Source organism: Astatotilapia calliptera, chromosome 3 (assembly GCF_964374335.1).
Source record: "Astatotilapia calliptera chromosome 3, fAstCal68.1, whole genome shotgun sequence".
Classification (NCBI taxonomy): Eukaryota; Metazoa; Chordata; class Actinopteri; order Cichliformes; family Cichlidae; genus Astatotilapia; species Astatotilapia calliptera.
The window spans coordinates 64,950,872-64,977,643 of record NC_137424.1 but is presented as its reverse complement, the minus strand read 5'-3'; the positions used below and the strand labels follow the sequence as shown (position 1 = coordinate 64,977,643).

The 26,772-nt window shown below is 39.4% G+C and overlaps 1 protein-coding gene and 1 long non-coding RNA gene across 2 annotated transcripts in view; one reads left to right on the top strand and one right to left on the bottom strand.

The window, feature by feature from the left end:
• The first annotated feature begins 308 nt into the window (after nt 1-308).
• LOC113019495 (uncharacterized) overlaps nt 309-26,772 on the top strand; it is a 27,144-nt gene continuing 680 nt past the window's right edge. Inside the window, exons 1-2 of the long non-coding RNA XR_003272020.2 lie at nt 309-441; nt 547-724. This is a non-coding gene — a long non-coding RNA (uncharacterized LOC113019495). The remainder of the gene's footprint in view (nt 442-546; nt 725-26,772) is intronic.
• cfi (complement factor I) overlaps nt 24,707-26,772 on the bottom strand; it is a 15,541-nt gene continuing 13,475 nt past the window's right edge. Inside the window, exons 15-17 of the mRNA XM_026163206.2 lie at nt 26,332-26,433; nt 26,112-26,260; nt 24,707-24,968 (exon numbers count right to left, since the gene is read on the bottom strand). Coding sequence (XP_026018991.2) covers nt 24,900-24,968; nt 26,112-26,260; nt 26,332-26,433 — 320 coding nt within the window. The 3' untranslated portion in view covers nt 24,707-24,899. The remainder of the gene's footprint in view (nt 24,969-26,111; nt 26,261-26,331; nt 26,434-26,772) is intronic.

Genomic DNA, 26,772 nt, shown 5'->3' with positions numbered 1-26,772 from the left:
ATTTTGTGCTTTTGGAGTGAGAAAGACATGCTGTTGTCGCATCATATATTACGATGATTGTTTAACATGTTTACATCACGGTGCATTGTGGGTTAAATATTGCTAGGCTACTAGGAGTGTTGCATTCACAGTCTACACTACGCTGTAGGAATTTTTAATTTTTAAAAAATTAATTAATGAATTAATTTTTTGCGTTTTCTCTGTGTTTCTGCCAGGACCACAGGCAGGGCCACTCGCAGGTTGCTTCTGGGCCGCATTTGGCCCGCGGGCCGCCATTTGAATAGGCTTGGTCTAGGGGGATCGGGTGTGAACACTCCCATAGGTGTAGTGAAATGTGTAAACAGGTCAGGTGAAACGTTAGAGGGTGGAAAGCTGCTGCCTGCTGAGTTAATCTGGAGAGCTCAGACTGACTTTATCCTCAGGCTGTTTATTAAGGAGTCGGTGGGTTTTTTCCATCATAAAACACTTGGAATAACTTTAAATGTACCTAAATCTTGTTGAACTGAAACGTTTATGGATTAAATTGTTTTGGGGTTTTTTTTGTAGGTTCATTAATGCTTTCCACAGATGCTCGGGGTGACTTTGAGTGTGTCTCCTTGGTGAGAAAACGGAAAGCGGTCTGCAGCCCCATATGTAGCGAGACAGAGTGAGGAGGAAGAGGAGGAAGATAAAGAACCGAGTCACTGTGGTTGTGAACAGGAAAGACGTAGCCGCATCTTGACTTGTAAGTACGAGTCATATTTCTGGAGTAGCAAGCCGACTATTTTCGGTGTTTCTGGGTAAATTTGTTGGCTCACAGCAGCCATTTTAGGCTCCGGGCTTTTTCAGTCGGACAACCTTTCACGAGTCTGAGTGATTCACTTCTACTCGCCGACTGGACCAGGTATGGGATTTTTTAACAGTCGTTTTATGTTTAATCCCTGTTTGTCTCGTAAACGTACAACTTTTTAAGGGGACTACATTCTGAATAAAGTCTCAGAAAACCTCTTAAAGACCAGACACCCTCGTCGCTTTGACACATCTCTAGGACAAGTAAAAAAACCCGTTTTATTATATGACTTTCAAATCACAGCGAGCCATACAACTGGAAACGTAACAGACCGGTAAAACAGGCGCAAGGTATGGAAGTCCAAACCTGCCAAAAGGGATGTCCCGTTCAATGCACTGAAAGGGGATGTATGCTGTTAATAATTTGCATAATGTAACATCTGTGGTGTAATGTGCTTGTCAATCTTTTATTAACCTTGTTTTTATTCATTCATTTATTAGTTGGTAATTATCTCTTTATATTTTCTATTACTTAGTTCCCTAAACATATTTACTCTGTTTCTCATTTGTTTCTGTGCAGAATTTTAGCTAGATGGATTAGCTAAAAACCTAAGATTTCTAACAATCACATGAATGGAGGCAGTGCTTTTAGTTTTCCACTGGGCTGTCTTGATGCATGCTCAATCAACCAGATAAGTAAATCCAATAAGGTTGATTCTGTTCATCTGGACGTAGCGGTTGTTGATCAGTGGTCATGACAATTTGTATATTAATGATAAATGAACTGATGTCACAACCAGTTGTTCATTCAGTAGTGTTAGTTTCACCCATTGTGCAAATGTACTGTTTATAAGATTGGAGAAACCTGCAGTCAGCTGAGACTGAAGAAGTCACTTGGATGCGTGACGAAACGTTTCTTCACTGAAAACACTACATCCAGATGAACAGAATCAACTTTTGGGGGGTTTTCGTTGTATTTGTTTTATTTTGAAATATATATGCAATACTGTGCAAAAGTCTTGAGGACAATGGGTATAGGTGCAGTAATCACTTGAAAGATGCGTAAACATTTTACATACAGAGTTTATACAGAGTTTGATATGACCACCTTCATTCCTCAACACAGCTTGGACTCTTTTAGATAAGCTTTCCTATAATTTCTTTAACCCTCTGGTGTCGACTGAGGTACTGGCGCAATAAAATCACATCACCAATTTAAGATGACATATCAGCAAGATGAATCATGCTTTAGTCTCTATGTTGAAAGTGTGGACTTTAAACTGTATAAAAGTCTTTTAATTGTGTTGATAGACCAAGTAAAGACAGAGTTATGATAAATAATTTACACCATGTTTTTTCCTGAATATTCTCACCATGTGTAGTGCAGAAATAATTGGTAAAAATTAGAATTTTAAAGGACAAGTGAAAAAAAACATACATGTTTCTCACCAGTGGGAAAGTGCACCAACCCATTGAAAAATTGTGTCATGCCTGTGATCTGCTCCTCCGTCGTGTTGTGGATGGGAAATAGGAACTGCACAAATAATTTTTGTGGCATTTTATTGTGACACCTGAATGTTTATGGCATTATTTTAGTGCCTCTATTCTGAGCGCACATAAAAAAATTTGCAAGCACAAATGTTGCATGTTGAAAATTATTTTGAGCAAACAGAAGTTTAATTTGAGTGAACAAAATTCATTTCTGTGTGCAAGAAATGTATTTCAGTGTTTGCGATTATCCATATATGGTCTTTCGTTAAACATGATATATACCCTGACTTCTTTAGTAAAATATTCAATCTCATCTCACAATACAATGACCATAATATCATTATCGGTGGTGATTTTAATTGTTAGTTTGATCCATTGTTGGATAGGTCCTCTGTGTCCCTGGCCCCAACTTTGAGAGCTGTTTCTGTACTCAATACTCTTACTAAATCTTTGGGCTTGGTTGACATTTGGAGGCACCAGCATCCGTTACAAAAGCAATACTCTTTTTTCTCCCCTGTCCATGGCAGTTTCAGTAGAATTAACTATTTCTTATTGATTCCAGGCTTATTTCGAAAGTGATTAGTTCCACTTATCACAGTTTTTTAGTTATGGGCGATCGTGGCTCAAGAGTTGGGAGGTCGCCTTGTAATCGAAAGGTTGCCGATTCGAGCCCTGGCTTGGACAGTCTCGGTCATTGTGTCCTTGGGCAAGACACTTCATTGGGGAGAAATTCAACCCCTCTTTATATCTAAATGACTGTTTTACGGATTACCTATCTACTAAAATTGCAGAATTTTTACAATTCAATGATAACGGTGCAGTTTCAGGCTCTGTTTTGTGGGAGTCCTTTAAAGTCGTCTAGTTTGCCCTTTAAGGTCTCCCAGGATTATTTTTCATACCTGGGTATTAACATCCCTAGGAACTCAAAACTCCTCTTCAGGCTTAATATTCGGTTCTAACTGATGAGCTCAAATGTATGATAGATAAATGGAAACGTCTCCCACTTTCAATGATTGGCCGTATCAATATAATCAAAATGGTTGTGCTCCCTAAATTCACGTACCTATTCCAGAACGTTTCTATTTCAAGGTTCAAGGTTCTTTATTAATTTTATTAATTTATTTTTCTCAGGTCTTCCTTTTTCAAAGCGTTGGATGCCATTATCATGCCTTTTGTTTGGGCCTACAAGCCCCCCCGCATCTCGAAGTCTCACTTGCAAAAGCCCACGGACGAGGGTGGTCTGGGCCTTCCAGTTTTCAAACATTATTACTGGGCCTGTAATGCCAGAGCCTGGGTCTTCTGGAATCTGCCTATAGTTGGTGATGCTGTGGAATGCGGGTCCAGCCCTAAATGGCTCGAAATGGAGCTTAGCACCGCTATCGAGCGCACTGGAGCATCCTTGCCAACGATCTTATTTTCAAAACTGGTTATTAAAAGTACACCATCATGTAATAACTTTATTCTTTGCAACTCTATAAAAATATTGAATCAAATCAAGAGAATCTTGAACCTCCCGGAAATGCCAACTTTTGCCCCGATCTGCCACAATCCTACCTTTAAGCCTAGTACAATGGATACTGCTTTCAAACAATGGCCTGTTAAAAGGTTGACTGCTATAGAGGATCTTTATATTGACAATCATTTTGCTTCTTTTGCTCAACTTCAGACAAAGTACAACCTCCCTACAAGTCATTTTTTTCAGTACTTACAAATTAGGAATTATGTCAAGCAAGCATTCTCAAATTTAGATACTATCCCCATACAGCATGTCTTTTACAATATAATGAACGAACCTCCCAACTCAAAACACTTAATCTCTCAGCTTGTTAATCTTTTTTCTTTGGCAGCCCCCTCTTGCCATATTAAAGAGGCTTCGTCAAGAGACACTGGTTTGGTTATCTCTGACGATTTATGGGCTGAAGTGTTAAGCCCGATAAAACTATGCTCTGTTAACGCCCGGCTTCAGTTAATTCAGTTTAAGGTTGTCCATAGACTGCACTATTCCAAAACCAAATTGAACAAGATTTTTCCTAACGTTTCCCCCAAATATGATAAATGTAAACTTGTGGACGGATCTCTTGGCCATCTTTTTTGGTTCTGTTCTACGCTTACAGCCTTTTGGATTTTTTATATTTTTAGTTTCTATAGCATTGTTTACTACAGGCAACTGTATCCTGACTGTCTTATGGTGATCCTGGGCTGCTACAGCAACTCCTTGGCACTTCCCTTTGCTGTGCAACAGGCCCTCATGTTTGGTATGGTTATTGCCAAACGTCTGATTCTGGGGGAGTGGAAATCTGCCTCCCCTCCCTGCTTCAAGAGGTGGCTCGAGGAGATGGTCTCCTGTTTATACCTGGAAGAAATTCGGTTCTCTACGTCTGATTCCATGGAGAAGTTCAGGAAGATATGGGGTCCCTTTATAGACCACATTAACAAGGACAGTCCACACCCTGGGTCCTGACCACATTGTCTTAACTGTTATCATTCTGAGCTGTTGCCCATAACTGTTATGAATCGGCTCCTCCTGGCAATCTCTGGATTCGATCTTCAATGTGGATTGGTGTTTGACATGTATACCATTTGCTTTTGTCTTCTCTGCTGTTTTTGGTACTTACAAATTAGGAATTACAAATAAGTGCTGGCCGTGTACTAGGGCTGCTCGATTATGGCAAAAATGATAATCACGATTATTTTCACTGAAATTGAGATCACGATTATTTGACGATATTTATTTAACTCTTTAAGACCTACTATAGAACCAAGTCCACCAGAGCTTATATTATTTTTTTTACATGCTGTAGTGCCATTTGTGGGAGCATTTCAAGTTGCTATACATCAATACAACTGTTATAGCCCATATTTTAATAATATGTATGCATTAAGTCCATAGTAATTACATAAATTGCAAAAAAGTGCAATAAACTACAAAAAAAATTGAAAATTGCTTTTGTTTTGTTTACATATATTTCTACTTGGAGAAATTTAAGAGGCTTATCCCTCAAAACTTTAAATACAATAAAGTTGCAAAAAATAGTTTCCCACCACAGGAAATTTATTTTGAGTGTCTTCATAGTTTTATTTTGGAGATACAGCAATTTTTATATACTGCAGGAAAAACAAAAAACAATCCTATGATGCAAATTTGCAAAGAAAACAGCATGTGCATCATTTCACTGTGGGAAGTGTTACGAACAGCTGATAGGAACGGCAAAGCGTGTTTCTGGAATATTATGTTTTTGTTCCTGCAAGCGCTTTTTATGCAATTTTTGCAAAGCTATATGTGGAAGGAAACCGTGACCGAGGACAAGCTGATGGCATCAGATGTAAGTACAACTCCTCCGGTTTCATATGCAAAACAAATTATTGCGCTAGCTTACACGGTTCAGGTTCTACAGGGATTTAAAAATAGTTACGCAAAACGGAGCGTGCTGCTCTGACCGGCTTTAAAGGGTTAACAATGACTTTTAAAAAATAATATAACATAGTGTGCAACACCACTGAAGTTTTTTTTTTTAAAACTCTCTTTTCAAACAACGGCAGTCACTCTCCAAATAACTTCTGCTTAGCTTTCCGAGCTTCCCTCGGGTCCTCTTAATCAGCGGTCTCCAACCTTTTTTGCGCCACGGACGGTTTATGCCCGACAATATTTTCACGGACCGGCCTTTAAGGTGTCGCGGATAAACGAGGGAGGGGCTAATAATCGGCTCAGTCATTTTTAATGATCGTTGAAAGCCCAGATCGTAATCGTGATTAAAATTCGATTAATTGAGCAGCCCTACCGTGTACCCTGTTGTGGGGTCTGTTTGTTTGTTTTTTGTTGCTGTTTTGTTGTTGTTTTGTTTTTTGTTTGTTTGTTTTTTTCCTGCTCTTTGGTGTTGACTTTCTTTTTGTTGTCTTTATTGTCTGTGTTCCTCTGTCCCGCTGTTTGTGAATGTGTAAAAAAAATGAAACTTGCATAAATAAATAATTTAAAAACAAACAAACAAAAAACCAAAACAAAATATGATATATACATGATATATAAATCAATTAGGTACCTTTTAAATGTTCATGTTTGGTTTATTCCAGTGTTTGATTTGTTCCTGAGTAAATCGGTTTTGCTAAGATTAAAATTCAGCTTCATAACTGGACCGTTTACACAGCACCATTCTCGCCTTAAAAAATATCTTAAAAGATTATTTTGTGATCCAGAAAGAGTAATATTTCAAACTCCGCCACTCTGCGTTCCTCCCCAACTGCCTCATTTGAGTTTTGGACAAAATGCATTCTGGGATATTTGCCTGGGTTTGGCTACAGTAGCTAGCGAGGTGATTGGAGAACAAAGCAGTCAATCAGAATTTTTTGCATCCAAGTCTGTGATTGTTTGGTTTTGTGGCACACTTACAACGGTGTACAGAGAGTTGAGTGCACACTAAGCAGAGATGTTGTGAGCAAACGACACACTTAGAGCAGGTCTGCAGATGTCTGTGAGCGCACAAAGCAGATCTGAGGAAGAGCAAATGCCAACAACTGAGCGAGAGGAGCTGTTATTGTGTGTGTATATGGATAATCGCAAACACCGATTTTTGCACGCAGCAATGAATTTTGTTCGCTCAAAATAATTTTCTCCTCAACATGCAACATTTGTGCTTGCAAACTTTCTTTTAGGTGCGCTCAGAATAGAGGCACTAAAATAATGCCATAAATCTTCTGTAAGTAGTTTTAAATAATTGTACAAAAAACTGCATTGGAAAAAGTGATACCACACAAGGCAAGCCAATTAAAAAATGGCCAATTATACCCCAGACTCCAGAGGGTTAAGTAGTCTTTAGGAATAGTTCCCTTTTGTTCTGTTCTCCGTCAAGAGGATTCCACACTGCTTCAGTAATGTTGAAGTCTCTGGGGGAGGCCAATCTATGATTGGTAGTGCTTCATTGTCAAGGATGGGTAGGGGAAAAGCGAAAAAAAAAACCCAAAACAGGAAAAAACAGTGAATTTATTTACAGTAAGTAAGTTGAAGGATATATACAGTTCATTAATTCTGTGGCTTCTCTGAGGCAGGTCCCGGAAATGTCTCTCGACGTTGCGAGTGTCTGTGTAGTGTAAAACAGTTCCAAACAATCCTGTTCTTGTGCTCCGACCTGTGGCTCCTCTCTTGTACTTCTCCCGCGGATCCACTCTTGTAAAAAGACACTCTCCGTTTCCAATTCCTGATGTAAAAACACACATGATGGCAGGCAATTCTAAACAATAAGCGAGGTTCAAACACAATTAATCACGGCCGTACTGACGAGGATTGACTCAATGATCCAGTGTCGACCGGAGCTTAGCCACACTGCTAAATAGGTCGCTCTTCTGATGGTAAGCCGCACAGCTAATGAAGGCGAAGAAGAAGAAAACTTATAACCAAAGGCGAGCTGCTTAATTAGGCTGAAAAAAGGTACAAAAACAAAAAGCACAACACACTGGGGAGAAACTAAGTAGAACTGAACTGGGAAAAACTAAATGCTAAACACAAAAGACGAACAAAAACTTGAACATGGACCAAACCCTTGAGATGTGTAAGTATGGAACCATGACGAGACCAACAGACAACCTGACACTGAAGAAAAGAGGACAGAGGACATGAGTACACACAAGAATAATATGGGGATGGGGAACACAGCTGGGACAAATCAAATCTAACAAGACAAGGGAGAGCAATTTGGGGTTAGTATCTTGCCCAAGGATATTTGGCATACAGACTAGGGGAAGCCAGGAACCGAACTACCACCTTTCCAATCAGTAGATGACCTGCTCTGCCGCCTGAGCTACAGCTACCTCAAGGTGCAGTTACCTCCAGCGCTAGACACTTATGGATTGAGCGGTCGCAACCTAAACTCTCTCTCCGGGAGCGAGAGATAAGCAAAAACACAGGGAGACAGAAAAAAAGAGGGAGACACTAACAGAAACAACAAACACAAGCATAGCGAGGAGGTCAGCCGCGGAGGACTGTCATACCGTGACAGTGACTGTGTATTTTTCTACCTGGGTTTTGTTTACTGCACTGGAAGTGTGTTTGGCATCATTTTCATGCTGAAAAATAGAACTTTTTTAGTTGGCATTGCATGATGGATCAAAATCTGATGCTACTTTTCTGTGTTCATAATTCCATCTATTTTTATAAGATCTAAACACCACTGGTTGTAATGCAGCCCAAACCATGACAGTTCCTCAGACATTTTGTACACGTGGCTGCAGACATTCACTATTGTAGCTCTCACTTGAACTTCTCCCTACCTTCTGAGAAAAACTTGAACACAAGGTTCAAGGTTTGGATTCATTACTCCATCAGAGCTGTTGCCACTGACTTTCAGTCCAGTTCTTGGGTAGTTTAGCACACCTCAGCTTTGTCTCCCCATTTCCTCTTCCTTAAGAAGGACTTTCACTGACATTGTTTCTGAGTGAACAGTAGTTGGATCAACTGAAGAGCCAGGTGCATCTCTCAGGTCCTGTGTCAGGTCTGTGTTGGATCTCTTTCCATTTTTTTGATGACATGACTTTCAGATAATCTTCCTGTATATAGTTAATCTTTTAGGCCTCAAAATTAGTTTGTCCTTCACTTGTCCAGTTTCTTGTAGATTTATTTGCCTTTTTTGGCATCTACTTGATAGAGAGAGTGTTTGTGTCACATTTTTAAAAGAAATCTAAGGCAACATTTATTGTGTGTGTCAGTGATACTTTTGATGTTTTACATTTGTAATAACAGCTTACTGAGATGCTAGATTTTACTGCAAAGAAAAAAGTATTTTGGTACTGAGGTAATTCCATGCTGTCAAACAGGGAAGAAGAAGTGACTCACGACCTGCTAAGTTAACCGTTAACAACAGTGAGTCAGAGGGAGAGTCCCTAGTAAAACATGGTAGGGTGGTTCAATTGGGACTCAGAAACAAAGTTCACTGTCCTCACATTGTCAGATATTTTAGAGTCAGTGAGAAGCTGCTGTGCTGCAGAAGTTTCTCAAAACCAAAAGAGGTTTCAGTTTTAGTCAGGTGTCTCAAACAGGAAGCCCCAGCTGCATATAAATGTTGTGAGGTTAGTTTGTTCTTTACATATTGTTATTTTCTGTTTGCATGTTGCAGTTCCTCTCTGCTGCTCCATTGGTCAGTTATTTTCAAAACAATATATTCGCGAGTGAGTGAGACACAGACTCATTCAAGGGTTTTCATAAATACTTTATAAATTGTGGAAGAAAATTCAAACAAGATAGCAAACATTTTTCAGAGACACTTGAGGCAAAGTCCTCCTTCTGTTATAACTAAGAAAAAGAGCTGATAGTGAAAATACCCCTCAGATGTGTTGCAGTTGTCGCAGGAAGAACTGATGACCAGAAAAAGGTCTCAACTGACAAACAAGGAAAATGGAAGGAAATGAAACCGTGATCTGTGCGATATGAAAAAATTATATTGGATGATGATATTAAACACAGACATCGATGCAGCAAAAGTCTTCTGCCACTAAGTAATATTTAAAGATTATGGAGAGAGTTTACAAATCAGAAGGAAAAAGGAGTCTCCTGTGCTAAAAATTAGCCTTTAGACTCAAACATAAGAACATAAGAACGGGTGCCATATAATAAAGTTCTACGATGATAATAGCTGACATTTTTTAATACATGGTTTCATGCATTGGTCAAAAAACTCAACTCCAGGTGCACAACGCCCAGTCGAAAGTACTTTACACAAGTTGAGTTGCCGTGTTTATATTACGAGTTTTGGGTCAAAATATTGAAGGAAATCATAGCATACTACACTGCATATGTGATCCCTGTGTGAGCCTAACAGTACACTGAATTAAAGACTGTGCAATCTGCAGTTGATGTCTGTAGACAGGTTAGTTTCCTGATGACCAAACAGGAGGAGCAATGATAGCTGTAGGCCTCAGGAAGCACTTCCATGACTGTCACTATGTGACTGCAGTAAAGCCAAATGTGGCATGGCAGCCAAGTGAAAAGGCGTGGGTCTAGGTCTTCAATCCTGATCCATACCTTTAGTATTCATGGGGCAAACTTACACATGCTACATGTGAAAGGATATTTTCTATGTGGCTGTTGTTGTACATGGTCTAGTAGTTGAAGGTAGTCTTTGGGTCCAGAAAATCAGGTCAGTACATCAATCCTTTGTACGTTTTTTCTAAACATAGCAGTGGGTGACTCATTTGGGTAGTCGTGTACACCAGGGCTGGACTGGGACAAAAAATCTTCCCGGGCATTTTGACTAGAGACCGGCCCACCAGGTATTATAGGAAAAACCATAAAGACTTTGAATGAAAACAAACGCCGTTGTCACAGTGATGTACACTGTCTTGCTGGTACATATGTATCAATCTAATAAACTTAAACCTACACCATCCTCCCTATTCTGGTATTCTAAACAGTACCTGAAAGTAGACTGCTTGGTCGAGTTAACCTTCTGAACTATCTACAACACATGGTGAAAACCTGAAATTAAGACAGAGAAGACTAGAGGTGAGACATGATCATTACTGATTACTAGGGATGGGTATCGTTTAGGTTTTATCCGATACCGGTGCCAAACCGGTACTTTTGAAACAGTGCCGGTGCTCAAACGGTGCTCAAACCGGTGCTTAAAGAATGGAGAACACAAAATTGGTCCAAAAACCTCTCATGTTCAGCTGTTTTTTGTAAAAATATAACAATGTTAGCCTTTTCTGCAGCTATGGGGCATATATGGTGTCACTCTTGGCTGGAAGCAGTGCTTAATCAATGGAAAAAACACAAACTTTGTCCAAAAACCTCTCATGTTTAACTGTTTCCCACTTTTTCTTTGGTCATTTTAGCCTTTTTAGCCAGGGTGAAGGGAGTATCTGCCATCAAACAAGAGGACAGCCGCATGTAGCTATGATGATGTTTGCTAGTTCACCTTACATGCATTAATGTAATAACGTGGTTAGCCTACTCAACGTAAATTACACACGAACAACATTAAACTACTCACGCAGAGAAGAACGGCTGCTGCCATCATCATCCGTCATCATTTCTGCTACACTGGCAGGGCTAGGGGCCAGGACTCTCCTCTTCGTGTTTTTGGGGGATGTTGCATAACAGGCAACCCACCCGCAGTAGATGTGCTCGATGTGAGGTCTCGCAGCAAGCTATCAAATACGGCGCATTTCTGGGCTTTTAAAAAAAACGCTATGCGTTGCCAGGTGTTTCATCGGATTCGAGGTGTTACTTCCTTTGACAGTATCACAGTATCAGCTTAAAGCACTTGTTGCAGGCTGCTGAGTTTGCATATTTTGCTATGAAGTACAGCCAGACTTTTAACCGCTTCGCCTTGGGCATTTTTAATATGTAGCTCTGCTTTAACAGAACGTACGTACCTGGCCCCGCCTACTATCCTCGGAAACGTAAAATGATTGGCTAGAATCTAAAGTGTATCACAGCTCAGGAAAAAAAAGCACCGAAATAAAGCACCGAAATGTGCGCTGCTTTTCGGTCTGGTTACTACCGTTTATGTCACCCATCCCTACTGATTACTGATGACAGATTTAGATATATTTTCATAAAGCATTCATTTGCCACATCAATAAACAGCATGGCAGGGCAAAATATTTTTTCTAACATGGCAACCTTTAATAAGTGAAAGGAGACAGAAAGACAGGTGAGAAAGAATAAAACTTAATTGACTTTTTGATGGCATTTTACACACAGTACTGGTGCAGTATCTAGAAAATGTGGGAAAATACTGGCATCATATCCAATACTTAGTTCTGAAGAAATTATGTTGGGACCCTCAAAAAAATTACTATGTACAATAATGGATTTCTATATTTTACATCAGATGAAAACATTTGTTTTCAGATAATTATTTATTCAAAGTTTTTAAATGACATAACAAAGAAAAGTATTTCTTTGTGCCAACCTTTCCCTTTTAATTCCCTACATGGACCCCTGGCAACGCTTTGCTAGATCCGCACCTGCACAGTTACCAGCTGTCAGCTACCTAAAAAAGGATCCTGGTGTTATTTGTCTCTCAGAAACAGTTCATAACTTCCCTTCAACTCATTCATGTCACCTAAAAGGTAAACCTGTTTCTCCATCACCTGTTCAGCTCTGATGATTCAGTAAGGACATCTCCTGGTTTCATCTTCATGTTTCCCTCTCACCACATATCCAAACCGATATCATGACCAGCAGCTTTACAGCTGTGGCTCCAGCAAACATCAGCTGATACTAGAAATTAATATTAAATAAATTCTAACAACAGCTGATCAAGCTTAAACATGCTGCTGTTGTTTAGCGCGACATCTGCTGGTTTCCTCTTTCTGGGGCAAAGTGGGCGATAAATAAGAGAGAAAAGCCGATCAGCTGATTATTGATCAGTTTCATGATTGATGTAGAAACAGGAGAGAGAGGGGAGAGGATGAGAGAAGAAGAGGCAGCTGTGCAGCAAAGACACAGAATAACTCCAGCTTTGTGCCTTTTTCATTGTAGCTGAAGTACGGGACAAACTGTTCCTTTTCACCTCAATACGAGACGATTCCATTTTTTACGGGACAGTTGGCAACTCTAATAACTAACCTTATAAATAAAATAAGATAAAACAAGTTCAACATCAGTAATATCATAGCACCCGCCCAGCTGTATATAAACTCCGTCATGCTAGCTAGCACGCAGTACGACTAAAAAGTCAGCACAACAAAGATAAACTCCACCTAAACTTGGTTTATATCTGACCCAGATAGACTGCAGGTCATAAATTCTTACCTGAAGTTCAGTTCACCACCTCAGGTCTCTGCTCCTCCTGCCTTTCCGTCATCCACCTGCCAGCGTGTTGCACCTGCTGGCCTCCACCACTTGCTAATGTTACTGAATCTGTGGAAGCTCCGCAATAGCCACCACCAAACAACTAAGTTATTTTTACACATCTCCCTTCATCTGGCCAATCCACCACCTTTCAGTGTTTATACCGTTACGGAAGAAAAAAACGGAAAAAAAAAACCATCGGCCCATAAAAACGAAAAACCACCAACCCAGCTACACTGAAAACGCTACGTCCAGATGAACAGAATCAACTTTTGGAGATTTACTGACCTGGATGATTGAGCATGCATTAAGACGTTAAACACCACTTCATAAATTTACAGTGGCATGTGGTAATTTCCATCCCTGGCATTGCTCAGGTTTGATTTTGGTCAATTTTTTAAGATCTGGTTCCTTGAGCCATTTTATGAGCTCAGGATTTTGTGTTCTCAGTTTCTTATATTTTAGTATCAATTGTTCCTTTAAAAATGATTTTATTAATTAGCAATAGTGTGCTTTGATGCACAAAATTGTTGCTGCTGAAAAGTAAGATGGTGTGCCTCAGGATTTTACTGTCCTATGTACATTTTTTATTGACCTGCGAACACACATGTAATGTATAAAGTGCTCTGAGTGCTGCAGTAGAGTACAAAGGATCTATATAAGGCATGATATAATTCTCTGGAAAACTTGTTTGAGTCCATAAGAAGAGATTCATTCTTAAATCTGGAGGAAGATTTTTTTTTTCAGTAAATATTAATGTTAGCCCGCGACCTTGTTCCAGTTTTGAATTTTGGCCCACTGTGTATTTGAGTTTGACACCCCTGCTTTAATCCATCAAGCTTCAATAGAAAGGATCAGAGCAGTCCCTGGGTATAAGGCAAGGCAAGGCAAGGCAAGGCAAGTTTATTTGTATAGCACAATTCAACAACAAGGTGATTCAAAGTGCTTTACAGAGACATTAGAAACAAGAACAAATAAAAAGCATGATTTAAAATTGATTAAAACAAGCAAATAAACTAACTAATTAACAAACAAACAAACAAACAAACAAACAAACAAACAAACAAACAAACAAACAAACAAAACAGTATATAAAATCAAAACAGATAAAATACAGATATAAGATAGAAGGGAAAACAAACTTTAAGGGAACAGTCACTTCACCTCTAGTAGCTTGACTTAAAAAGAAGCACACTATACAAACTATACAGTACAGTATATATAGAGAGGAGACAACAAGGCTCTGGTTATATCTGTGCAAAAGTAAGTAAGTAAGTAAAAGTAAGCAAGTTTAGAAAGATGAGTTTTTAGCTGTTTTTTAAAAGCAACCACTGAGTCCAGTGTTGTTGTGTCTGTTGACCCAAGACGGCTTATATTTCCATGGCGACTTATAATTAATGGCTGCGATAAAGCCATTTAAACCAGCGGTCCCCAACCTTTTTTGCGCTACAGACCGGTTTGTGCGCGACAATATTTTCACGGACCGGCCTTTAAGGTGTCGCGGATAAATACAACAAAATAAAACTAGTACCGGTACCCAAAAAAATAAGATTTATTCATAACACACATGAAAAGACCCGGGAAAACAGAGTTAACGAAAAAAAAACGATAACAAAATAACGCTAAAATCCGATAAAAACCCTGAAAACCATACATTTCACATCCGAGTCTCACTCTCGTGGCCCGGTAGCAAATGACTCACGGACCGGTACCGTTCCGTGGCCCGGGGGTTGGGGACCGCTGATTTAAACTATTGTACATAGAAAAAACTTGCAATACATCGAGTTTATTTGATATATCGCCCACCCCTAGTTCTTTGTTTGAGAAATTAAGTTAGGCATAAGTCGCATAATTACATATTTAAGAATTAGATGTGAAGATGCAATATGCTGAACCATGGTATTCACATTTGAGACTAGAAAGTCTGAGAGTCAGCTGTAACTTGATAATTGATAGTTGAAAATACTTCAGGTCTTTTACTTGTAGTTTTGAATGTTATCTGTAATGTTTCCTGTAATGCTGCTAGAAAATACAATCCCACATTACAAAATTTGTTAAGGTGTTGAGGTCAAGTGTGAAACTGCTGTCTACTGAACTGGCATCGACTTGTGTGGCTCAGGTGTCATTTTGGCCCATTCTTACACAAACAGTCTTCAGATCCTGAAAGTTCTGTGGGCCCCTGCTATGAACTCTATGTGCTATGAAGAGTTTATTCTAATTTAGTATCAATTATTCAGTCAAGTAATCAGATAAGAAATGCTTATTAACCCTTTAAGACCTACCATAGAACCAAGTTCGCCAGAGCTTATATTATATTTTTACATGCTGTGGAGCCATTTTTGGGAGCATTTCAAGTTGCTATACATCAATACAACCATTATAGCCCAAACTTTAATAATATGTCTGCATTAGGTGCATAGTAATTACATAAATTGCAAAAAAGTGCAATAAACTACAAAAAAATTGAAAATCGTTTTTGTTTTTTTAACATATATTTCTAGTTAGAGAAATTTAAGAGGCTTATCCCTCAAAACTGTAAATACAAAAAAGTTACACAAACTAGTTTCCCACCACAGGAAATTTATTTTGAGTGTCTTCATAGTTTTATTTTTGAAATACACCAATTTTTATATACTGCAGGAAAAATGAAAATAAATATTATAGTGCAAATTTGCAAAATAACAGCATATGCATCAAAATAAACTATTTCCAGCAGTGCAATATGAGTCTTAAGCATCCCAGAAACGACACAGAAAGTCATAAAGTCAAACATAACTTTTTAAAACACATAACAAGTAAAACACAAGCTCATAAGGGCCCGATCGTAAAAAACTACATTTCCGCAAAATGACGTCACTTCCGGTTTCGGGCAGGTCATGCGGTCATGTGATAGTTCACGCTGATGGACGTAGGAAGTGTTACAAACAGCTGATGGATCGGCGAAGCGTGTTTCTGGAATATCATGTTTTTGTTGCTGCAAGTGATTTTTATGCAGTTTTTGCAAAGCTATATGTGGAAGGAAACTGTGACCAAGGACAAGCTGATGGCATAAGATGTAAGTACAACTCCTCCAGTTTCATATGCAAAAAAAATTATTGCGCTAGCTTACTTGGTTGCAGAGCTACCGGGATTTAAAAATAGTTACGCAAAACAGAGCGTGCCCGCTCCGATCGGCTGTAAAGGGTTAATGATTAATAGTAGGGCTGGGCCATATTATACCGTTCACGGTAATACCGGTATAATGTTAGGCAACGATAGGAAAATGAAATATCGCGATAGAATGGGAGTAAAACGCGCATGCGCGGTGCCTTTGTTTTCATACGCACATGGCCGATTGTTGAGTGAAACAGATGAACCAGAATTGGTTTGTAAAAATGGTGCAACTTCCGTGATGTGGAACTGGTTTGGTGTTTGTCTGTCAGATACACAACAAAGCACATTTTTTTGCAGAACATGCAAGCGGCCGTTGTTATTGTCATATTTGTCGGACTAAGATGCTCTTAAATCTGGGAGTAATCTGGGTCCTAAACTCCGTATGCTTCAGGTCAAACAACACTGCCGCATCACTTAGAGTTAAAAACTGTCTAAATTTTTTCATCTTTAATAAAACGATCAGCATTGCTGCTTTACCAGGTGTAACTATAAAGTTTAACTTCCAGGCATCCATGAAAACAAAAGTTATTACATTTAACGGAGTTAGAAGTTAGCAGGAAGCTAGCGGAAGTTAGCTCGCTAGTTTCGCTAGTTACCTAAGCATGATATTGCATGTTCTGACGGAGAGATTTCTGAAAAAAATCAAACGTGCAGCTCTGCTATCACTTCCAACATAAATGAAGACAGGAAACTAAACAGCAGTGATGTTTGTAGGGTTACTGAAGTTGGGCTAGCTGGTATATAATGATGTGCTACGTGATCGCTAGCGACACAGCTATGTTAGCATAACATAAACAGTGAAGCTGGAGGACGAACACTAACACTTTTCCACTTATTAAAGTTAACGTGAAGGTTCTTCATGGTTAGAGACAAATGCAATCGCATGGCAGGATGCTGTAAACGGACCAAACTTCAGTCAGGAGAACAACTGAGATAATCCATCCACAATGCGAGGTTAGTCATTAATATACTGCAACAACATGGGAATAGAGCAGCTGCCAGAGAATTCAACATTAATGAATCAATGGTACAGAAGTGGAGGAAGCAAGAAGAATGAGTTTAATAAAGTTTGATTTATCTGACTGCTTTGTTTCGCTTAATGTGCCTTATAATCCCGTGCACCTTATGGTCCGAAAAATGCATACTGCACACTACAGTTTAATGTTGAAAGCACCTCTTTTTAACTTCAGTGGATATTATACATGGTTATGCTCAGGATATGTCAGCCCATTTCTACTGGAAATGCCTTTTGGTTAAACTTTCAGCAAGGAATTTGCATTTGCACTGTTACATTTTTATAAAGCTTTAATGTACATAAAAACCAGCTTCTTGTTTATGTGAAAATAAATGGAAGGTTGTCTTTTTGCGCTAGTAATGTTGTGGAGTTGTATTTTGTCTCGCATCAATTATATCGTCGGTTATATCGTTATCGCAAATTTTCAAATATATCGTGATAAATATTTTTGGCCATATCGCCCTGCTCTAATTAATAGTAAATATTCAAAAGAGGGAAAAAGCAAAGGTCTACCCAAACAAATTTGCTTATGTGCAAGATGCTGTGCCTCAGAGTGTTTTTTCCCCATGGCATTTTTATTGGCCTGCAAAAAACCCCAAACTGTATAGTTATAATTTTAAACATTAATGTAGTTGTAATATTTATTTTGAGTGACTGCGATGTTTATCAAACATGAAAAAAGTTTATGTTGAGAAACATAATGTTAGAAGACTCATATAGTCTGGGATTGGACTGTGAGTCCTGTGTTTGTGTTCTGTCTTCCTGGCTGTCTGCCTTCCCTGTCTTGTTCAGTTAATAAATTTGTAGTACTGTCCCTATAGCCATATAGTCATTTCCCCTGTTGCCAGGTTTAAAAAAGGACGGTGTTAATTTTCATGAACGAGATGCCCTCATGACTTATCGAGTGATGCTGCTGGTAAGCCAATCGCTGGCATTCAGTCTATGACGTCACATTTTAGTACTTGCTCGGATCAGTTGGAACCCGAGGTGAGCAAGTATTAAAAAGTACTTGATATCAGGTACTATAACCTAATGGAAAACCCTGAAAATAGTGGCAAACCATGCCGAGTCGATCTGAGTAGGTACAGTTGAGACCAAAATTATTATCCCCCCTCATGACATTGGACAACACTCTTGATTTCAATATGAAAATGTTAACAATGAGAGCATTCTTATAGTGTATCTGTTTCCAAAATAACAATGTCCCTAAATTCAATCAGGATATTTTATTGATACGCCGAGTTGAAACAAAAAAGGGCAAAAATGAGACATCCAAAATTAGTAGCCACATGGCTATTAAGATACTGTACCCTTTCTGAGCTACAACTGACAACAATATCTTAGAGATTGGTTGGCACAGGTCTCCTGAGATATTTTGGCCCATTCCACCATTGCACATTCTTCTAGCTGGTCCAGATTGCATGATTTCCGAGCACGGTCATTCACTTTGAGCACTCGCCACAGATTCTCAATAGGATTGAGGTCTGGGCTCTGTGTGGGCCACTCCAGGATCTTGGTTTTGGTATCCTTGAGGAACTGTTGGAATATTTTGGTGTATGCTTTGGGTTATTGTCTTGTTAGAAGACTCAGCGACAACCTAAGCCTAGACTTCTTCTGGACTGATGGTCCTGAAACCCACCACCATGAAGACCCCTCACAACTGTGTTCCTTGAAACAACTCCAGAAGAGTCAGCAAGAGTCGGCCAGGTCAGCAACAATGGTCTTGGCAGATGTACAGGATTCCTTGTGTAACCGGTCTGCAAGTGTTACGCCTGTCAATGCGTTGTGTTCTGGCGTGAAAGTAAGAGGCAGGAGACAGCACTGGGCCTTTGGCTCTTTACTGCACATCTGCAACACAGAAGTAAAGGTCTGAGCTGTTTGTGTCACGCGCCTGCCAGGACACCTCTCCCCGAACGAGTCTCTTAATAACAAAACGTAGCAGTTCGGCTATATTCACATTGCAGCTTGGGGTCTAAACAAACTTTAATTAGCTGAGAGCAACGTGGCAAGTGACTTACCTCCGGCCACGCTGAAAGGAGCTGTGACCGGGACACACGTGCACGCGCCTACGTCACCACGCAGCACACAAAAACACGAACACACACAGACTCAGATAACATAGGTAGGAGATTGAGATGCAAAATGAAATATTTAATTTTAAAGAAAAGGTGTTTTGGGTCAAATTCACAAGTATTTAACGCATTTGTTACACTTGCTGACATCTCTGAATATTTTCCTCTCCAGAGTTCTTGAAATCTTGCACTTACAGCCACAGCCAGGTTTGTTTCTTACAGAATTTTTCTCCTTGTACTTGGCAATGATGCAACGTATAGCAGTTCTAGACACTGTGAATCAATTGGAAATGCCAGTGTAGCCTTCCCTTCTTTCTGAGCTCCAGACTTATTTCCTTTGTTTCTGGCACGGTGAATAACAGTAGTCCCTCTCATGTGTTAAAGTGTCCCGTTCCTTTTTATGTTGACTGAATGTTGCAAGGAAGCCAATTGACTGCACAGGTGTGGTTTCTGTAGGTTACTGTAGGTGTGTTTTGAAAGAAAATATTCACATGGGGCTAATATTTTTGAACACTGCATTTCTTTTGCTATATTTGATGTCAAGCAAGCCTAAGAATACATTTTATATTACAAAATGTACCAAAAGCTATTAAATAGCACTGGTGAATGTTGCATTATATCAAGTTTCATCAATGTTGCAAACATTGGGAAGAGTTTTAGGAGTCCTGGGGGGCTAATAATTTTTGCCTCAACTGTTCTAATGGAAAAGGGGCTTATAGTTTCTCCCTTCCTGTTCCCATGTTCATCTCTCTGTGTTTTGTCGTTTTGTCTCCCCAGTCTATCTTGTCCCCATGTTTATCCCCACACTCAGTGTCATGTTCACGTGTCACTGGCCTGCGATTTAATCTGAGATGCTAAAATTTCAAGGGAAGGAGTCTATATATGGGTGCAAGTGTATGTGAAGCAGAATGTGTAGTGAGGCATGGTGGCCAAGTGATAAGGCATTGGTCTTTGGTAAATCGCAGCTCATGGGTTCAAACCCCATTCATACCTTTCCTGTAATCTTGAATGGGGCTCCATGCTAAGAATGGAAACAAACAAGGATTTTAGTCTACTATTGGAGTAGGACTATTATACTAGTGGACTGATATCATATAATGAGGTACCTAATAACAGAGAAGAGATGCACAATATCTTTAAACACAAGAACTGGATAGACTTGTGAATTAATTTGACCTAATTTTAATGACTAGCAGTGGTCATTCATTTTTCTATGCATTTAATAGCCTCGCTTCGGTCAGTCTGCCCAAGGGCAGCTGTGGCTACAACAGTAGCTTGCCTCCACCAGTGTGTGAATGCGAGAGTGAATGAATAGTGGAATTGTAAAGTGCTTTGGGTGCCTAGAAAAGCGCTATATAAATGCAATCCATTATTATTAATTTGACTGACCAGTCTAAGCACTCACTGAGACTTGCATCAATGTTAGGGTTGTAAACATCTGCACCTGGTTTGGGAACAGCACCAAGCAGGACAGACGAGATCTGCAAAGAGTGGTGCGCTCAGCCGAACGCATCATTCAATCAGAGCTCCCTGACCTGCTGTCCATCTACACCAAGCGGTGCAAGTCCAAAGCTAGGAAGATTATGATGGACCTCTCCCATCCCAACAATGGAGGTCTGGGAAGCGCTTCCGCTCCCTTAAGGCCAAAACAGAGAGAATGAGGAGGAGCTTCTTCCCCCAGGCTATTCGGGGCCTGAACCAGGTGTAGGACTGGACTCTCCCAAACACGTCACTATAAGACTGGACTCTCACACACGTCACCACACGCACCACCACACATTTCCTATAATCCTATAATTCCTATACTTTATAATCTTTATAATCTTTATAATCTCTTCTTCTATTTGCACATTCTTAACTGTAAATTCCCAAGTTAATTTGTAATTTTTGTAGTAAACTGTAAATTGTAAATATTGTAAAACTTTTCTTCTGTCATTTAATGGTCGGGCATTGTACAGCTACAAGCATTTCACCCCCATGTCATACTGTGTATGGTTGTGTGTGTGTGACAGATAAAATTTGAATTTGTATTTGAATTTGTAAACTAAAGATCATGAGATCAGTTCCCACATCAGAATTTACCTGGATATGTTATGTGTGGCGAGTCCCTTTGAATGTGAACATTAATCATAGAGTGACACAGTCTTTGGCCCATTCATCCTTCCTTCAATTATATAAGCACCAACTTTCAACATGCTTTTCTTTAACAATGGGGTCTTGCGTAGTGAGCGTCCATACAGACCATTGTGATTGAGTGCAATACTTGCATTGCTGTTTTATTTGAAACTGTTGTACCTGCTAGTTCCAGGTCTGATTCACTTCCAGATGATTGCCCCAGCAGTGCCTACTGGAACATTCAGTAGTTTAGAAATTCATCTGTAACCAATGCAATCCATATGTTGTATGTGACAGCTGGGGAATGAGACATCTTTTTAAAGGCCATCAGTTGGGACTAAACTAATAAGAACTTAGTATAGCCCATGATTCAGTAGTTTGGAGAACCACCTTTAACAGAAAGAGCTTTAACTAATTCTTTTTTTTATGACTTTCCCTATGTCTCTCTGAATTTTGGCCCAGTTTTCTTTGCTAATTTATGTTTGCAGACATTTGTATTGTATTAAGGTCCCACCGTAGCATTGTAATTAGGTTGAGGTCATCGTGGCCATTGTGTTGTAGATTTGCTGCTGTACTTGGGATTACTATCATCCAGTTTCAGCTAAGCTTTAGCTGTCAGAAAGAGGGCATCGCATTTGATTCTAGAATACTTAAGAATAATACAGAGGAATTGATGGTTGCCTGCAATGTGCAAGGGTCCTGTGGGGGCAAAACAAGTTCAAACCATCATGTCTCCACTATTGTCCTGACAGTTAGTATGACGTGTTTGTGCTGATATACTGTGTTTGGTTTTCTTCAAACATGGTGCTGTGTATTATAGGCAAATATCTCCACTTTGGTATTGCCTGTCTGGTGGTTGTTCCAAAGGTCTTGCGGTTTGTTAAGATACAATTTTGCAAACCTAAAGCTGCAGATTCTGAGTAGATGCTTAGACTCCTTTAAAAGTTTGATGGCTCACAACTTTTCCAATTAAATGAAGAAAAAAAAGGAAGTACTTGCTTGTGTCAGTGGCAGATTTATAAGCTCAAGATCATTTTGCAACATTTGCTAAATCTGCTGTCACGAACTCTGGGGTAACTTTTGACTCATCGTGTTACCCCAGACTCAGGAACTCTCTCCCTTCTGAGCCTGAGATCTGTAGACTCAGTGGTCTCTTTTAAGAAGCAACTAAAAACTAATCTTTTCAGATTTGGTTGTAGTGAACTCTTTTTTTCTTCTTCTTAATGTTTTGTTGTTGTTGAGAATCACTTTGTGATCTTTGTCTTGATAGGTGATGTATGAATAACATTTTACTCACGTATATACCCTGAAAACTTTCTTTTCCCCACGTATATAGCAGCTGAATTGGGGTAGATCAGCAGTTGTATTAGATACCATCATCAGTTTGATCATCATAACATTGTTAAAAAACGGTTCTTGGAGTAACCAGAATTATATTATAATGATCGGAAAAACGGTGAGGGGGAAGCATAGTCTTAAACAGAAGCCCCAGGCACACCACCAACCTGTTCATGTGTCTAACCATTTTTCCCCACTCAGCGACAAACCCACTGGGGGTCAAACTCTGGTAATTGGCGATTCTGTTCTCAGACATGTGAAGCTAGAGACACCAGCAGGGGCCAGAGCAGGCGACACTGAGGGAAACGTAAAACTGCTGGTTAAGGGTAAACGTAAATTCAATAAAATTATAATTCACGTCGGCAGTAATGACACCTGGTTACGTCAATCGGAAGCCGATTGACTGATTGAAGAAAATAAGAACAACCCCAGGTTTCTCTTCAGCACTGTAGCCAGGCTGACAAAAAGTCAGAGCTCTACTGAGCCAACCATCCCTTTAACGTTAACTAGTAATGACTTCATGAACTTCTTCACAAATAAAATTTTTATCATTAGAGAAAAAATTACCAGTAATCATCCCACAGATGTAATATTATCTACAGCTACTCTTAGTACCATTGATGTTAAGTTAGACTCTTTTTCTCTAATTGATCTTTCTGAGTTAACTTCAATAATTACTTCCTCCAAACCATCAGTGTCTTTTAGACCCCATTCCTACAAAACTGCTCAAAGAAGTCCTGCCATTAATTAATTCTTCGATCTTAAATATGATCAACCTATCTCTAATAATCGGCTATGTACCACAGGCCTTCAAGCTGGCTGTAGTTAAACCTTTACTCAAAAAGCATCTCTAGACCCAGCAGTCTTAGCTAATTATAGGCCAATCTCCAACTTTCCTTTCATATCAAAAATCCTTGAAAGAGTAGTTGTCAAACAGCTAACAGATCATCTGCAGAGGAATGGTTTATTTGAAGAGTTTCAGTCAGGTTTCAGAGCTCATCACAGCACAGAAACAGCTTTAGTGAAGGTTACAAATGATCTTCTTATGGCCTCTGACAGTGGACTCATCTCTGTGCTTGTCCTGCTAGACCTTAGTGCAGCGTTCTGCTGAAATTCAACTATATGTTCTCACTGATCCCGAATAAACCCCCTACGGCTTGATATAAGTCAGTAAACTCAAGCATTTAAAAACATTTTATGTAAACACCCCCCACCCCCCATCATGAGCGAGTTTTAACACTCTTCTTATAAAACAGATTACTGTGTTTCTGTGTTGTGTAAGCTTGTTAGACACCTCATGGTTGGACGTAAAGCAAGCACTCAGTGAAAAAGCGATCTGCTTTATATTAGCTCCTGTATTAAGCATCACGCCTGCTTTAAACACCTTAGCAAAAGCAGCTCTATGGCAGTTTGGTGGGAATTTAAAAAAAAAATCTTTTAACTCTTCACTTATCACATGTAAAAACCCATTTGAAAAAATCCAGATATGCATCAGAGATAGAAAAAACTGAACTGCATTACAAAGGGATATCCAAGGTTTGGTGATGCTTGGTGGTGCAAGGGCACACGGCTGGATGTTTTGGCATGTTTCCTGACGTGCTCCTTTGGGGGTTGTGGTCGAGGCTGGGGGTGTTCTACTAGGTGTTTTGCCAGGTGGGATTCTCAGGTACCTTGGGCCCTGTGCTTGCTCCATCTGTGGAGTCCCTGTTACTTCATGATAAATGCACATACACATATTTGTTTGTGTGTCTGTTCAGTTCTTCTCTGTCTGTGCAGTTGGCAGCCCCTTGTGTTTTTTTTTTTTTGCTCTATTCTCTTTTTTATCTTTCCACATTGTTTTCCCATTTAAGAACAAGATGCTATTAGAGCAATCAGACATTCCAGAAACTTGAGTAAACCTCAGCAAGTGTGTGTTAAGGCTCAAATTTAGTTTAGAGATGTTTACAAGTAAAGATTAAGTCTCATTAGTATGTTTACAAGCAGATTTTATTGGTGTTTTACTGGATAGAACGTAGTATTTTAATACCAATACAAACAGTAGGTCCAAGCAGTAACATCAAACAGTGAATGCGTCTTTTACCATCTTTCACTGAGCAGTTTTAACCAAAATAAAATGGCACACCTATATTGAAATGTGGCCACATGCTGTGGGTTTTCCATATTATGAGTTGAATTTGGTGACTGCAGACCAACCTATGTGAAGCCTAATCCACTCGAAGTAATGTGCGACCTGTCAGACAGAGACACACAATGTTACTGTTTCTAATAATCCTAAAATGTGAAATAAGTACTATACAAGTCATACAAAATATACCACAATACATAACAGTCACTAAATCAACAATAACTATACATGAAAAAAGAATAGAAAAGTAACTATTTATAATGCTCTAAAAATAAAACAAACTGTCAAAACTATTTGGCGTTATACAAAGCATTTGTATCTAATTAAAGAAACAAACCATTAAAAAATAGTAAAACAAAAGGTCATGGACAATTGAAATAGTCAAAAGCTACAGTTCTTCAAGCGTCTAAGTGAGGATCTAAAAATGAGTCAAACCCATTGACTCCAGTTTTAAAAAGTCAAATTTTACAGCAGAAATAAACATGTTTACAGCCAATTACAAAAATTACACTTCAGGCTTATTTGACCACAAAAACAAAACCCTGATGTTTCTAATAGACTCCGATTTGTTCATGTAAATGTAGGGACCTCTTCACACAAAGGTTAATTATGGAGTTGCACAGGGTTCATTTTCACTGCTATAGAGATGACACCCAGCTCTATCTGTGCATGAAGCCAGATAACACACACCAGTTAGTTAAACTACAGAAATGTCTTAAAGACATAAAATTTGGAAAGACCTCTAATTTTATGCTTCTAAATTCAGATAAAAGAATTCACATACGGTAAATGTTTGGACCCAGAACTTCCATTTCGGTTCGATATTCTGTATTATTTCATCTTCTGGGTAGAGCATTTTATTTACTACGCTGTTAGTTCCCTGTTTACTTTTGTATTTCTATTCTGTCCTTCCTGTCTTGTCTCTGTTATTGTTGTTTTGGCTCTGAGTGACGTTCTTATGTTTTAGTCCAGGTCTCAGTGTTAGTCATTTCCTGTCAAATTTCTCAAGTCCTGTGTGCCTTGTGTTCCTCTGATTAGTCAGTTATTGATTTCAGCCTTGTCTCCACTTGTTGCCTGTTCCCTCATCATCCCGTGAATTTATATACTGAGTCAGTCTTTATTGTGTTCTGACTCAAGTCCAAATCCGGGTTGTCACACAGCTGATCCCTGACACTTGCAGCATATGTACACAGTATTTGTAATAAATTTCTCCTTTGTATAGTATAGTATTGTCTTTGTGTACTGTACCTGTGTATAAACTCCAGGGAATCCTGGCTGTCCACACCTCTCACCCCAGCTGACGATGCCCCACAGGTAGGAAACGCCTAACTCATCCACACAAACCAGAGGACCTCCACTGTCGCCCTGACAGGAGTCCACGCTGCCCTCCACATCACCTACAAATAAACACATTTCCATCTGTACTATGTCCATGTTGCAGTAGTCCGGCTGTGCATAGATCACTCACCTGCACACATCATGCCTGGTTTGAAGCGGTTTCCATAGAATCTGCCGCAATTGTCGATCAGAGAAACGTTGGCCCAGAGCAACACGGAAGCTGACCTCCCCTCTGGACACAACGACAGGAATATTTCATCTTTGCTCATTAATCAAACCAGCTGATGGGAAAACATAACTTCACAAAGTAGATGGAGATATAGATCAATACTGTTGCATTCTTGTCTGATAAAAGTCTTCTTTGTCCTGTTTTTCACTTCATGATGTTCCAGATATATTCAGCTTGTGTAAGATCTGGACTGTCAGCAGGCCAATTTAGCACCTGCACTGTTTTACAATGAAGCCAAGCTGTTGTAATAGCTACAGGGTTCTGCTTGGCACTGTTTTGGTAAATTGTACATTTTTCCTGAAAAAGATGGAACCTGAATGAGAGAGCATGTTGCTCTAAAGC